At 41.0% G+C, this 16,569-nt stretch overlaps 1 protein-coding gene across 2 annotated transcripts in view; it reads right to left on the bottom strand.

Annotated features, from left to right (window-relative positions):
* The window catches only part of Dstyk (dual serine/threonine and tyrosine protein kinase), a 52,604-nt gene that overhangs the window by 15,651 nt on the left and 20,384 nt on the right, over positions 1 to 16,569 (bottom strand). For both annotated transcript variants that reach the window (XM_055598129.1, XM_055598130.1), the window contains exon 3: positions 3,588 to 4,251. In XM_055598129.1, coding sequence (XP_055454104.1) covers positions 3,588 to 4,251 — 664 coding nt within the window. The remainder of the gene's footprint in view (positions 1 to 3,587; positions 4,252 to 16,569) is intronic.

The raw sequence follows: 16,569 nt of genomic DNA, 5'->3' as shown, positions 1-16,569 counted from the left end.
TTTCGTGTGTTTGAATTAATATTATATATGTGCATTTATCTTAATGGGAGGATTCAGCCCAGTGGTAGAGTGCATGCCTAGCATGCATAAGCCCTAAGGTCAATTGCTACTACGTAAAACAAGAAAATAATTTTTTGACATGTAACTCCCTACATAGCCCAGGCTGACCTCAAACTTACGATTCTTCTGCCTCTGTCTCCTGAGAGCTGGGAGTACAGGCATATGCCACCACACCTAGATTAAAACATAAATATTTTCTAAAGTATGTACATCCTGTTACCCAGCATACATGTATGACCTTTAAAGACAACAGAAATACTAATATAAATCTGTTTCTACCAGATTATGTGCAAGCTCTCATTTAAATCAATTAATTATTGCTTTAAAGGTACCCAGAAAGGACTCAGAACAAGGCGAGAATCAGATATTAAAATGCACCTAACATGTACATGATCTAAGTACATAGATCACAAACCTACAATGCAGCCAGCAGAGTCAGATATTTGATCTACTTGTTCCAGTTATTTCCATATCTGTTTAAGCTAAATACTGTATGGAAGACACTCAACACAGTACAATCTGACATTACACTTTCTACCTGACCTGCTGCCCTGGCCTGCTGTTATTATGTGCATAAGATGCTAGCACAGATGCTCCAGGGTGCTTAGTGACATGCTAGAGGACTTCATTCCACTGAAATGAGCATTTCTCGGCCACTGAAGGTATATCTTTGTTCATTTTCAATGAGAACGAAGAGAAGAGAGGGAAGAAGGAGGGAGGGAGGAAAGAAGGAAGAAGATTCTTTGTGGTTTTGCTGCACGGTATAATATGATGAATAACCCCAAGTTCATATTCTTCAACTCTGGCATTTCAGAACACAGAAAAAGTAAAAGATGACAGAGTTGCAGGTGGAATGTGTGGGGGCATAAAGGACTACAGCTGACAGGAGATGGCAGAACTAATGACTTCACAAAAAATGGCATTTGAAGGGTAGGTAGAATTTGGAAAAATTCACACACAAAAAAGATATTTCAGACTTAAGGCAAAACACATGCAAAGAAAAAGCTGAGGGGCTGTATGGAGGACAGCAAATAGTTAATATCAGCCCAATTAAAACTACATATAGGAAGAGGCTGTGTGGTGGTGGTACACCCCTTTAGTCCCAGCACTCAGAAGGCAGAGGCAGGAAGATCTATAAGTTTAAGGCTAGCCTGGTCTACAGAGTGAGTTCCAGAACAGCCAGGGCCACACAGAGAAACCCTATGTCAAAAAAAAAGAGAGGGAGAGGAAGGAAGGAAGGAAGGAAGGAAGGGAGGGAAAGAAAAGAAAGAAAGAAAGAAAGAAAGAAAGAAAGAAAGAAAGAAAGAAAGAAAGAACGAACTTCCAGAAACAAAATAAAAAAACAAAAAGAGGTGAGAAATAGAAAATAAGGCTGGCAAAGTTGATGAAGACTTTGGAAGCTCTCTAATACTAGACTGACTGAGGTACTCAGTACTAGTCTGCAGAAACAGGAAGCCAATAAAGATAGAGAAAGAAAGAAAAAAAAAAAAACAAGTCAGGTAGACTGATTAGGTGAAAATACTTCAGACAGACTAGAAACGACAGAAAAGAGGCAGGACTGTTCTGAATGTTTATATCCCAGCACGTAAGGAGGTTGAACAAAGAGGACTATAAGCTAAATAAGCCAGCCTGGGTTACACAATGAAATCCTGTCTCAAAAGTACACAGAAAAGTATGGTTAGATATAAGATTGCAGAGACTCATGGGTACTTGCAACTGGTTAAACATGAAAATTCAAAAGTGAAGACAATAAAGGATATATTGTAGCTTTGAAGCTGGGTACCAGGAAGAAGGTGGCATCAGTAACTTAGAACAGAGGTTCTTAACTTTCCCAAGGATGTGACCCTTTAATGCAGGTTCTCATGTTATGGTGACCCCCCAACCATAAAATTATTTTATTGCTACTTCCTAATAGTAATTTTGCTTCTGCTATAAATTATAATGTAAATATCTGACATTTCTGATGATCTTAGGTAACCCTTGTGAAAGGGTCATTTGACTCCCAAAGGGGTCATGGTCAACATGTTAAGAACAGCTGGTTTAAGCTGCACTCCTTTAATCCCATTACCCAGGAAACCAAGGCAGGCCAATCTTTGTGAGTTTCGAGACCAGCCTGGTCTACATAGTGAGTTCCAAGACATCCAGGCCACAAAGTGAGACCATTTTAACAAACAAATACACACACACACACACACACACACACACACACACACACAAGAATTAGACTGAATCAGTTCATATCCTGCCTCTACTATTTACTAGCTGTAGGACCTAAGGTAAAATTGCTTAACCCTTTTGTTCCCTCATCTGAACAATGAAAATAAGCAGAATCCACCCAGTGAAGGTTCTGAAAAATGCAGCGCTGGTGAAGTCTGAAGTGGTCTTTGTGGTTTTGAGCACCCCCTGAGATGAAGTGCATACATATTCATGATTGAAAATCTAAAGAGTAACTAAAAACAGTGTCATTTTTAATTGCTGTAAGATAGAGCTCATGCTCATGCATAGAGACTGAAGTCAGCAGTATCGAAAACTTAGACACCAAAAGCCCTGACTGATGGCTTTCCCCAGTTTTGTTAGCGGTCATTTGTGATGAATGAGACTGCCAAAAAAGCTAAACATGCTTTGAGTTTTGGATAGCAGCCTGAAGATAAAATAAGACCATGGGACAAAAAGCAACACGGTGAGGCACCCTGGACCATGCTGACAGAGCAAAGGTAAAAGTACAACATAGTATGGTTCTTCAAGCTGCTCTTCTTGGGAATGCAGAGATAAAGACAAACAGTGGAAACAGGACAGTATATAGGTGACCTTCATCTCCATTGTATTAAGTTGTGCCTGTATGGTTAATCTGCAGATAGCTAAATGCTAACAGATTCTGGTATTATACTATATGAAGGAATCACCTGTCTCACTGTTGTGTAAAAATTACTCCCCAGTTATCTGATTGGCTAATAAAGAAGTTGAAGAGCCAATGGCTGAGAAAAGACAGTAGGCGGGACTTTTGGGCCCAGTCTGGTGGTTCCAGGTAGAGGGAGAGGGAAAGGAGAAGAAGGTCGCCATGCCATTAGGAGGAGGTCACCACTGGGTAGTCACCATGGGGGACAAAAGTGGAGCAGAGGCAGCCAGGGTGAGACTAGGGAACAGGTAGTAGGGTATGTGGCTGAGAAATAACTAGACTAGCATAGACAGGATAGAATAGATCAATATCTGCCCAGTTATGGTACTTAAAGTTTATTAATAAATTTAACAAGTCTCCTCATTATTTGGGAGCTAGAGTGGGCATAGGAAAAAAAAAAACCTCAAAAACCTTTCATTCAACAGACAGCTATAAAAATGAATTTACCAAAAGCTAAGCTATCAGCCCAGGAAGGAATGAAAGTGAATCTATGAAAGAGAAAGAGGCCACCTCATCTAAATGACTAAAGGTGACCCTCTGGATGGACCTTAAGAATCAGTGCATCCAACTTCTAGCCCAAGGAATCAGAAGCCTCTGCAGTCCCAGTGCCCCAGACACTTTTAGAACCTACCTTTAAACTCCATGTTGGCAGCATCATCCAGAAGTTCCTCTTTCATAGTATTAAGTGTCTCAACAATCATATCCTTCATTTCTTCCTGCTTTCGGTTTGCAATATTCATCAGTGATTCATACAATTCATTCTCCTTTTTTCTAGTATATTCTAGACGTTTGGGAGTGATCTGCAGGTCCCGCTGCATGTCAAAAGCCTGGTTAATAAAGATGTCAAGGCAGTGACAGTGCACTGCGTTCAGGGCCTGGGCTGCATCAACTAGGCGAGTCTGCAGCAGCTGCTGAGAGAATGTACTCAGTTGTCTCAGCTTCTCACTTTGCTCCACCAACATGCTCTGAGCTTTGCTATCCTGGTCAGGGGCTCCACAGTTCCTGTGACTGCTGCTCAGATAGCCCAGGTCCATTAGCTGTCGATACAGTGGTGATCTTTCACTCTCTGCTCTCCCACTGGAAGAGTCCATTATCTCCAGCTTGGGTGTTTTGAAAAAGAACACAGGAAAGGAGAAATACTTTCTAATTTCCTGAAGCTCTTGCTCATCCCTCTCAGAGAGTTCATCTTTGTGAAGTGCATAGGTTATTACAGGCAAGAAATCATTCGCCAAGTCACTCAGAACATCTACCACCGGCCGATGACTGTGGCATGGTGCCACCACAATATCCACTTCCTAGAAGCAGAAGGGGTCAGATCAGCACTTCAGGGTCAAAACCAATCTTTGCCTTCCTTGAATCTCACCTACACTGAGACCAAAGTCCAGATGCATAATGATGGAGCAACTGGACTTTTTAAGAGCGCCCCAGTCACTTCTCCTCCTTCCTTGGTTTGTGACACACCTACTTCTGTGACATACAAAGGCAAGCATTCGTCTAGAGTAAAAAAAAAAAAAAAGGAGAAAGGATGGCAGTCCCTTCTACCACTGCAGATGAAAAGAATAGTCTCTGCTTTCCTTTGATGCTTGTACATTCCTATTGACTCCCCATGAAAAGAAGACAAATAGTGGAAGAAAAATGAATTATTAAGGCAACTATCAGACAAGAAGTAATACTATATTCCTCCTCTTACTTTTCTTTCACAACTTTATCCCCCCTGCCAGCCTGGCTCCCTCAAGCATCCTTTAACAGTATATAAAGCATGTCATGCCTTACAGTCTTTCCTGTTAGGCAATCACTGGCATTCTATTTCTTCTTATCTTAATTCAACACATTCATAGTTTGTTTATATAAACACCATCTTGTTCAGACAGGTGTAGTGGGACATGCCTGTAGTACTAGCACTTGGGACCTAAGGGAGAGAGATCAAAAGCTTTAGACCAGCCTGGGTCACACAGTGAGTTCCAGTCCAACCTGGGCTAGAACCTAGAGAGACCCTATCTCAAAGGGAAAAGGGAAGACAGAGGAAAGGAAAGAGAAGTTAAAAAGAAAAATGAGAAGAGAGGAAAGAAGAGATTTTATTCCCTGTTGGCCTATATATCCTTTGAGGACAGAGGCCATATTTACTCACTATCAGAATTCCAATGTCTAACACAATTGTTAAGTCCTCAATATAATCAGTTGCTGAAACAAGAAACCATTCTGCAAACTAACAGTCAAGGTCACCAAACATTACTACCCTACTCCAAGATTCTGCAGCTATCTCAAAGGCTCAGTCAAGTTAAGCTGTGGTGTTACCATTAGCAATATGATCACTTGGGGCCTGGGAGGTAGCTCACTGTGTAGGAGTGCTTGCTGTACAAACTTGAGAGTCTAAATTTCAATCCCTACTGTCTATATAATGACCACAAGAAGCCCCTGGATCAGTGGACTTCAAGTTCAGTGAGAAACCCTGTCTTGAGGCAATAAGATTAAGAGGTATAGCAAAAGTTCTGCACTGGTTTCTGTGTGTGTGTGAACTTACAAACTCACATGTATGCCACCTTCCTGCATGCATGTGCACATACACACACATATGGTCACTTGGTATGGCAGACAATAAGGCTCGCTAAGCCAATATTTAGCCTTTGTATTTTGGGGAAGGTGGGGTGAGGCAAGAGAAAAGAGACAGAATTGATTTTACCATGAAACATGCTTTTTGGCCTTGCCCATCTTCCATCTGCATACAAATATGATAGGCAGAGCATCAGCAGCGTGTAGCTGACCTAGGCAAACTTGTAGGTAGAAGCCAGAACTAAGAATAATGAAAGCTGAGCATGATGGTGCACACATTTAATCCCAGCACTCAGGGGGCAGAGTCAGGCAGATCTTTCTGAGTTTGAGGCAAGCCTGATTTACATAGTGAGTTCACAGTCAGAGCTATAAAGAGAGACGTCGTCTCAAAAGAAAAAAAGAATAATGAATCAGTAAAATGAATCAGTAAAAAAAAAAAAGAAGAAAGAAAGAAAGAAAAGAGAAGAGAAGAAAAGAAAAGAAAAGCTGTGCCAGGTGCCAGTGGTATACACCGTGCAGAGGCAGGTGGATCTGTGAGTTCGAGGCTAGCCTGCTCTACAAACCAAGTCCAGGACAGCCAAGGCTACACCAAAAAACCCTGTCTCAAAAATAACTAAAAAGGAAGCCTGGCCCTCAACTGCCTATCTGAAGTTTTCTCTCACACAAAAGGAAGATAGTAACCTATCTTGCCTAAGCATTTGTGTTTGTGGTGATCTGTTACACAGAACAGAACTTCATCTTAACTGATATTCCCAAATTTGTTTTTTTAAAAAAGTTTCCAGAATGCCCTTTTGAAATAAATCCTCCATTGGTCTTTTTCCTATCCTATAGTTTCTGCTTTTATTTTTTTTATCTCTCTCTTGAAGAGTGGCATATATTTCTGTCCAATGTGCAGTTGCTCCTCATCTCTCTGAAATAAGTCACAAAGGTGTGAGTGGAGACTCTAGCCAATTATCACTAACATAGGTGCACACTTCTGTTGTCTTCAGAGTTCTACAAACTCAAAACCAACCCTTATTGCAGAGTTACCTTACAGAATACATCAAACAAAGTTCTAAAAGAATCCATCCTATATCTGCTCAAATTTAGGTCCTTAACAACTGCCAGTCTGAATATCTAAAACTTAAGACAAGTTTGTGTTCTGCTTTGTTCTTTGAAACGGTCTCTCCTGCCCTCAGACTTGCTATGTAGGCAACACTAGCCTTGAACTCCTGATACTCCTTTTACCTCCCAAGTGCCTGGTTTATAAAGGCTTGTACAACAGTTCTGGGCTGGAAGGAACATTCTTTTTACATTTTACTTTGTGTGTGTGTGTGCACAGGTACTCATGTTCAAGCATATGAAATCAGAGGACAACTAGCAGCTGTTCATTTTACCATAGGTCAAATTGTCAGGAGACATACATACTAAGTCATCTTGCCTACCCTTGAGGTATCTATATTTGATAAAATATATTTTAAAATTAAATCCTGAGGTTTTTTTCTTTCTTTATAGCCTTCTATATATATATAAAAAGCTCAGGAAAACTAGCCTATTTATCTATCTAGTACGTGTCTTCTAATGACACTGACATGTGCTTGAACTATACTGTTTTGTTTTTCATCTTTTCCATTCTCTGCAAATCACAAAGTTATCACCTTCTTATCAATATAGAACTAAACTTTATTTTCAGGTAAGTCACATGATACTCATTTAATTAATCAGTCACTTTAACTTCAAGAAATCTAAGAGCCTTTTAGCATCTCCTCATTTGTTATTTGAGCAAACTACATAAATCTATCCACTCCTTTTCCAAACCCAGGACAAGAAGATTCCTCTGTTTCATCTCTGCCTCAAATTGCAGGGAGTGTGTTCTAGTTGAAAAAACATGCCTGGCTCTCATCTTGCTGTCCAAAACCCCTTCTACTACCCTGACTTACATATGCTGGAATGTGACTGTTTACTTCAGGGAAGCATTTTCAAAACACTAGTAGATAAGAAATTTCAAGGCTTAGATTGTACTATACAATTGCATAAATATCAGCAGCAAAATCACATGTAATGGTGAGAAAAAGAGTAAAAAGAATCCTAAGGAACAGAGAAAGGGAAGGAGGGAGGGAGGGAGGGAGGGAGGAGAGAGATACAAACAGGAGGATATTTGTATGATGGGTCAGGTACTTTTCAGGAGTTGGTTCCTTCTTCATTCGACAACATCTCTAGTGTGCTACACACTACAGACTAATTGATCTACTCAATTCTCCTGTCTCTGCCTCCCATCTCTCTGTGGGAGCACTGGGATTACAAATGCTTTCCAGCACATCTGGTTTGTCACACTGGCTCCAGAATTGAATTTAAGCTTGTTTTAGGCTCATAAGATAGATAAATTATAAGTAGTTTATAATTATTATAAATTATAAGTAGTTTGTTTTATAAACCACAGTTCCTCTAAGTATACACCTCCCCACTCCCTTTAAGACATTGTCTCATGTATCCCAGTTTGGCCTCAAATTTGCTGTGTTTTCAAGAATGACCTTGAATCTGATCCTTCTGTCTCCACTTACTGAGTGCTACATCATAGGCATGCATTGCCATGTTTTCCTTATGCAGTGCTGAACACTGAACACAGGGCTTCTTATGTGATGGGTAAGCGCTCTACCAACCGAGCTACACTCTGGCCCCCTAGATATATTGTAAAAAGACATAAATCAGTCAATTTAGTGTAGGAAAAAAGCAAAATATTCAAAATGTATTATTTGGAAAATTTTCACTTGAGGGAATTCATAAGCTAATCAATGGGATATCTGTATAAACTCCCACATACATTAAGGCTCATGGAGCATTGTAGAAAAGAGGGCAGAAACATTATAAGAAGCAGAGGATGGGGAAGGAGTGCTGAGAAATGCCATGTTCTGGAAAAGACATGGCCAGTGTACTCATGAGCTCACTGAAGCTATAGTGACTTGCCCAAGATCAAGTCAACAATGTCAGTCAATGTCCAACAGGCAGCACTAATTGGACTAAATGGGTTACAAAGAGAGGAGAGACATGAAGTGGAGATGGGGACATGGGAGATGCTTAGGAAGAGTGGGAGGGGAGAATTAAGGATAGATATGATGAAGATACATTGTTTACACTATGAAAGAGTCAATAAAACATATTTCATACTGAGTGGATGAGCCAGAGCTGTCCCAAGTCCATCGTATATACCTAAGATAGAAGTCTGACCTCAACTATCTATTTCCTGAAGGCTATATACCTTGCTAGCACCCAGAACAGTACCCATAATTTAGAAGGCATACCATAAATAACTGTGAGATTAATTGAAAAAGAAACAATGCCTTTATTACTTCCTCAAAACCACATGTGATCATCATATAAAATCTTCTACCTGAAAGGTACACATTTATCTGAAAGTGATGTTTGAAGCAATAAGTAAGTATTTTGCTCCTTAATCAAGGAAAAAACTCAGGGAATGAGAGAATCCCTTAATTTCATTTGAATCATAATAGGAGAGTTCTCTCATAGAACATATTCTGCACAAAGTCATGAACCCACAGAAGTTTTCTGTTAACCATTAGTTTTTCTGACAAGATTAAGAGAATATGGAAGAAAGGTGTGTGTTACTATCAAAGCAGCAGAATAACAGCTCTTTGGCTTTGTTTTCTGTATGAAGTGACAAATGCCTAGCAGGAACCATTGTCACTGAAGAAGGCTGACTGCTTCCTAAGAATAACTGTTCTTGTTGGTAGGGCCTCTGTAGCTCACGGTGGCACACTGCTAAAGTTCAACTACATAAAGGATGATGTCCTAGTTGGTTTTCTTTGTTTTGCTTTTGTCAACCTGAAACAAGCCACACTTATCTAAGAAGAGGGAACAGCACTTGAATCCTTAAGTTTGGGCTGTAGAGTTGGATGTGCAGAGAAGAGTAAGAGGCAGGCAGATCTCTGTGGTTTCGAGGCCAGCCTGGTCTACAAAGCACATCCAGGACAGCCAAGGCTACACAGAGAAACCCTATCTCCGAAAAAAAAAAAAAAAAAAAAGCCCAAAATAACAATGACAAGATTGGGTTGTAGGCAAGCTTGTGGGTTATGTTCGTAATTAGTGACTGATGTAAGGAGGTTCACCTACCCACTCTGGCTGGTGCCACTGCTGAGCAGGGCCTGGGTGCTATAATTAAGCAGCCTGAGAAAATCAGGAGGAACAAGCCAGTAAGCAGCACTTCTCCATGGCCTCAGCTTCAGCTCCTCCCTCCAGGTTCCTGCCCTGCATTCCTTCAGTGATGTAGTGGGACCTGAGAATTGCAAACTGAAATAAACCCTTTCCGCCCCAAGTTGTTTTTGGTCATGGTGTTTACCACAGCAGCCGAAACCCTGACTAAGACAGGTGATTATTTTAACTGTGACTCAAACAGCAAACAGCTGTATATTCAGGCTGACGTTGGGAAGTGGCAGAGTCTTGGCTTTCTCCACATCCAAAGCTTCAGGTTCATGAAACCACATGGAAAGCAGCATACACTAATCTAGGAATAGTCCCACTCTCGAAGAGCCACTTACAGAGTGGAGCCTCTGCCCCTACTGATTTTTTTTAAGTCAAAACACTTTAGTCAGAGGCTTCGGGAAGGGTGAGAGAGGTCCACCTGTCTGCTTTCCTCCACAGAACAGATCTTCCAGGTCTCTCTGTTGCTAAGAGCACCCTATGCATCTTTACCTCCAGTTTTTCTCTGTCGCCTCTCATGGGCACTTGAAAAGGTTTTTTTGTTTGTTTGTTTTTTGTTGTTTTACAGGTTGACTCTGAACACTTACACTTTCTTAAACCTTAGCTTTATTTTTTACTGTGGTTCATATGATGTATGTATGAAAGAATGCAGGTAGCCATGTGCACATGTAGAGGTATAGAGGTCACTTGAGGAAATTGGTTCTCTCCTTCTGCCCTGAGTTCTGGGGAGCAAACTCAGGTCTTCAGGCTCGCTCAACCAGTAGTTTTACCCACTGAGCCATTCCACCTTCCCTTCACTTTTTTGTTGTTTATTTGTTTGTTTCTCTGTGTAGCATTGGATGTCCTGGACCAGCTTTGTAGACCAGGCTGGCCTTGAACTCACAGAGATCTGCCTGGCTCTGCTTCCCTGAGTGCTGGGATAACAGTCGTGTGCCACCTCACACAGCTTGTCCTTCACTTTTGAATGCTAGTTACATATTAAAGAAAATATTGACTCTGGTTGGTACAAATACTCTCTAAAGGGGAGCTTCAAGTAAATGGGTTGCTAGGCCATAAGATGCCTCCTAAGAAACAGTTTTACGTGAGGCCACCCCAGAGCTTTGTCCCAGAAGCACAGAGAATGGATAGAAGTTTATCTCAATAAGAATCTGAAGCTTTATTCTAACTCTTACAAGGCTCACAGACAAAAAGAAAACATATGAAAAAGAGAGAAGATATGACTTAAACTTTTATACACTTCTGTACTATTTACGTTCATAAACAACTTCTCTTTCCATTTCATTATAAAAGTAAGTCATAATGAATTATGAAGAATGTTATCTCTAGTAAGGTTGGCTAGAAATTAGCTAGCACAAAGACTCCAGTTTGAAAAAAACAGAAGTCTATATTTGTCTGATTATCAGGGAAGAGACAAATGACTGAGAAAATACAAACTGTTCTTTCCAAAAGAAAAAAGTAAGTGTGTGCGTGTGCGTGTGTGTGTGTGTGTGTGTGTGTGTGTGTGTGTGTGTACTTGCTTGAGTAGGTACATGTAAGAGCAGTGCCTGCAAAGACCAGAAGAGGGTGTCAGATCCCCTGGAGCCGGATTTACAGGCAGTTGTGAGCTGCCCAACTTGAAGGTGCTAGGGACTGATTTCAAGTCCTCTCTGCAAGAACAGTATGCACTCTAAGCCACTGAGCCACCTCTCTATCCCAAGGAACTTTTCTAAAGAACACCAATTTGAGCCAGGAGCCAGGCATAGTGGCACACCCCTTTAATCCTAGCATTTGGGAGGCAGAGGCAGGCAGATCTCTGAGTCTGGGGCCAAGTAACAGAGTAAGTTACAGGACAGTAAGGACAACACAGAGAAACCCTGTCCCAAAAAGAGAAAACAAACAAACAAACAAACAAAAAGTCTGCTGATTTATTCATCCAGATGGAGGAAGGAGCTGGCTTATTATGTGCCAAACATTGCTGGGTTTTTTATACATTTTGTCTCATTTTAGCATCACATCAATGCCAAAAGATAGAGATTACTAGGCCCTTCTAACACAGTCACAGAGCTAAGCGGCTACACAGGTCCCCACCCATCTAGCCACAAAGGCTGTGTTTAATCAGTTACCCACAACTCATTATGTATCAGGAATGGTCTGATCTGATGCCAGGGAAGTTCTGAAAGTTAATGAAAACATGATATACCAAGCACAGATCTCACTCTATGCTTAAACAGTACACTAGCTGCAAAGGAAAAACTCCATTATGAAACAAGATAGCATGCTTCAAGAATGGCTGCCGTTAACACAAAAGAATCACAGAGAAAATATTTTCAAGAGGCTTAACAATCAAGTTCCTGCCTACAGACAATTCTTTCTGTCTCTTGAGGCTGAAGAAAGAAAGGCTCCCTCCCCACACTAGCTGTTCCTCATGTTCCTCAGAGGGAGACATAATCGAGGTTTTTGAAAGGAAAAAGAAAAGAAAAAAAAAAAAAGACGTTACAGTGCAGGATATGATGGGAGCAAAAGGAGATGATGAAAGGGGGAGATTAAGACTTTAAACTGTCAGATAACCCCCAAAAGCTAACTTGGAAGGCCAAAGGCAAATGAATACTGAAGTGTTTTTTTAAGAGCTATCAAGGCCATTATGGTATAAATAAAACTTTATAATTTTTTTTTGAGACAGAGTCTCTCTACATAGCCATAAACTCATATGTAGACCAGACTGGCTTCAAACACACAGAGGTCCACCTACCTGTGCCTCCCAAATGCTGGGATTAAATGAGTGTGCCACCACACCCATCCCAGGCTTATTTTCTTGAGGCAGAATTTCATATATCCCACGTGGCCCCAAACTCTCTATGTAGCCAAAGACAGCCCTGAACTTCTGATCCTCCTGCCTCTACCTCCTGAGTACTAAAATTACAGGTAGTATCACTATGCCTTATTTATGCTGTTAGGGTGGAACCCATGGCTTTGTGCATACTAGACAAGTACTCTACTGTCTTAGTATTACTATTGCTGTATAAGACATCATAACCAAAAGCAAGTTGGGGAGGAAAGGGCTTATTTGGCTTGCACTTCAACCAACATCACGCTTCATCACTGAAGGAAGACAGGATGAGACCTCAAAACAGGCAGGAACCTGGAAGCAGGAGCTGATGCAGAGGACAAGTGCTGCCTACCTGCTTGCTCCACGAGGCTTGCTCTGCCTGTTTTCTTACAGAGCCCAAGACCACCAGCCCAGGGATGGCACCATCCACAATGGGCTGAGTCCTCCCCCATTAATTGTTAATTAAGAAAATGCTGAACAGGCTTGCCTAGAGCCCAGTCTTACTGAGGCATTTTCTCAATTGAGACTCTCTCTCCTCTGATGACTCTAACTTGTGTCAAATTGACATAAAAATTGCTAGGACACCTACTAATCAATTTTGCATTCCTAGCCCCTAGATAAGAATTTTAAAAACCAAAATTCTTGGCTAGAGATTTAGTGATACAATTCATATTTGGCATGTATAAGGCATTGAGTTCAATCCCTAGTACCAAAGAAAACATTCACCTTTAAACCACTGTCTACTTAATATGTGCATTAACCTGTGATAGGTGTTCCTGATTCTCTTGGCATATGGTGTAAGCAGGATGGATGCATTTCACTATATATGTGGTGTGTACTGGGGGAAGAGTAAGATTGTTAGGCAAAGAACACAAGCTTACTGTCTCCAAGGTATTTGTGATTTAGTGTTGGTCTGAACTTCCTATATCCTATCTGACAAATCATTTCAGTTTCTCCTTTCTTGCTCCATAAAATAATTCTTTCTTTACTTCAATTACCTCTCTAAAATATCACACTTTACATCTCTGCTTTGGATGGTCTAACCACCCTTATTTCTTTTCTCTTAGAATAGCCATCTGGACCTAATTCCATGCACTGTCTTCTTTTCTACTTCTTACCTACCAACTCTTACCATTTCATCTAGTCTACAGACAATGTAGCATCTAACTAAAGGCACTGTGCTGGCTAGTCTCATGTCAGCTTCACACAAGCTAGAGTCATCTGAAAGGAAGGAGCTTCAGCTGGGGAAATGCCTTCATGAGATTCAGCTGCAGGGTATCTTCTCAATTAGTGGTCAATGTGGGAGGGCCCAGCCCACTGTGAGTGGGGCCATCCCTGGGTTAGTGGTCCTGAGTTCTATAAGAAAGCTGGCTGCAAGAGCCTTGAGAAGCAAGTCAGTAAGAAGCACTCTTCATGGCCAGTCTGTCAGCTCCTGCCTCCAAGTTCCTGCCCTGACTTCCTTCGATGATGAAGTATAAGACAAATAAACCTTTTCCTCCCCAACTTGCTTTTTGGTCATGGTGTTTCATCACAGCAATATAAACCCTAACTAAGACAGGTAATATACAATGTTTGTTTTATTAGGTACCTGAACAAATGCCAATAACTAGCTAGAACCTGAGAGAAGCTAGTCTCCGAGAAACAATCTTAGGAAATTTCAGGGTTACATTTTCATATAATTTTTTGTTCTCTTACGATGCTTTATGGTGACTGGATTCTGAAGGCATTAACTGCTAAAATATAATAAAAATTAGTATATGTATTAAAAACAGGTTATTCCCACTAATGACTAATAGGGTTATAAAGAGAAAATTTTGTCACTGTAACTAGTTAATTACAAGTTAATAATAAGACCTTGTTTGGAAGAAGTAGTCTTCCTGGGTCCCCTCAAATGCCCTACCAGACATCATGATGAGCGACCAACCATGCCAGCTGTTGGCAGGCTAGTTGCCAGGTGACAAGTAGATTTCTCAAATGGCCAGGAAGGACATGGTGGAATAAACTGCTGATGAGGGCAGAACAACACAGTGGCTGTGGTATCTCATATGTAGAATCCCAATATGGGGGAGGCTGAGACAGGAGAATTTTAAGTTCCAGGCCAGCTTATACAAAATAAATAACAAGACCTGATGATGGTGATGATGATGGAAGAGGAGAGGAGGACAAAAAGAGGGAAGAAGAAAAAGGAAGAGGAAGAATAACTTCAGAGCAACTGAAATTATGTAACAGCCACCTCAGTAAAGGAAGTACTGCTGAGGCTGCAGAAATCTTTTCAGGTTGAGCAAATTCAATCTTTACAAAAGAGAAACACACACACACACACACACACACACACACACACCACTACCACCAGATTGTGAAAGTGTAAGGCAGACAGTTGTTCCATTAGACTTGGGTATATACAGATGCTAGAAAGTGGGTGGGGGTAGGGAAGGGAAAGTACTTTTGCATATAAAATACTTTGTATGAGGAATTATGAAATGTGCTGCCAACTAGGAAAAATGCCATATTTGAACACTATGTAAGGTCTCAAATGCTAATGGCTTAACAAAGTTCCTCTTATTGAAATATAAACCAGGACTCTCAGGGGATCCAGAACTAACAAGTTGGAAATACTGTGCAGTGTGAGATGATATAAGTTGGTCTATTATGGAATATGCTGAAAATGGTAAGGTTATGAGGAATTTTAATATATTAGAAGAATGACCATTGTATAAGAGGGCAGGGGAAATTCTGCTTTGATAGTTTGACAGCTCAAAGGGACATGCATTTCCCCTAATTTAATTTTGGTTTCCTTTAGTTAAATGTTTCCTTTCTTTGTCACCTCCTCTCCAAATCAAAGCATGAACTCATTGATCCTAAATATAACTGGAGCTGAACAAAACTTTTTTCATGGGCATGAACACTCCTCAGGTAGCTGTGCCCTGCTCTGAGAATAATCTCTGATTATTCAAAAGATGAAAGCCTATGGTGAAAAAGGGTAGCCAAATCCACAGTGGCCACAAAGCCTCCAGCAGGCTCTGCATCATAGGAAGCTAAACTTAGAATCCCTGGAGTCTGCTCCCAGCTCCACATCAAAACCTGTGGAGAAGAAAAAAAATCTGGAGAAATTGCTTAAGGGAAGCCTCATTGCCACAGGAAAGACCATGAAAAACTAGAGAATTTCAGCCAAGAAAAGGCTGCTCTGGTACTATAATCCCAGTACTGTTTTCAATTATGATGGAAGGGGGTGGTGTGGTGTGTATGTGTGTGTGTGTGCGCGCGCGCGCGTGTGCGCGTGTGCACACTTATCATCTATTAGCAGCAAGCCATGGGAGCTCTCGGTAGTAAGATATGTGCTCACATATACACTAAGGGAACAACTTGCACTTTCCTTATACTGACTTTGTTAATCAATTCATGGAAGGAAAGTAAATTAATATAAGCTAAATGCAAGGAGCTGTGGAGGCAGCTCAGTGGGTAAGAGCTTTCCCTTCATGTGAAAGCCACAAGACCTGAGTTCAAATACATAGTATTCCTATAAAGCCAGGCAAAGTGGGGAGGGCTTGTAACCCCAGTGTTGGGAGGCAGAGACAGGTAGATCCCAGGAGTTTGCTGGCTGCTAGCCTCACTAGAACAGTAACCTTCACATTCAGTGGAAGACCCTGTCTTTAAAAATAAGGAGAAAGGACTGGAAAGATGGCAGAGCAAGCAAGTACATTGGTTGCTCTTCCAATGGACCCAGGTTCAAGTCCCAACACCACATAGCAGCTAACAATCCTATGTAACTCTACTTTCATGGGATCCAATGCTCTTTTCTAGCCTCTGCAGGCACAGAACATGTGCACAGATATACATGCAGGCAAAATACCAATACACATAAAATAAAAATAGATCTTTAAAAAATAATAAGATGGAGAATGATCGAGGAAGGCACCAACATACACTGCTCTGGCTTACACACACACACCACAATCAATCAACAAAGCCAAGGAAAACCCCAGAAATGTAATCAAAAAATGCTGGTGGGTAGCTCAGCAGTAGAGTGCCTGAAAACAGCCCACCACTAAAATGGAGGCTGAGA

This window comes from Psammomys obesus, unplaced genomic scaffold, assembly GCF_907164565.1.
Source record: "Psammomys obesus unplaced genomic scaffold, mPsaObe1.curated_primary_1811, whole genome shotgun sequence".
In the NCBI taxonomy this organism is placed as follows: Eukaryota; Metazoa; Chordata; class Mammalia; order Rodentia; family Muridae; genus Psammomys; species Psammomys obesus.
The sequence above is the reverse complement of the archived record's forward strand: the minus strand, read 5'-3'. Positions and strand labels throughout refer to the sequence as shown.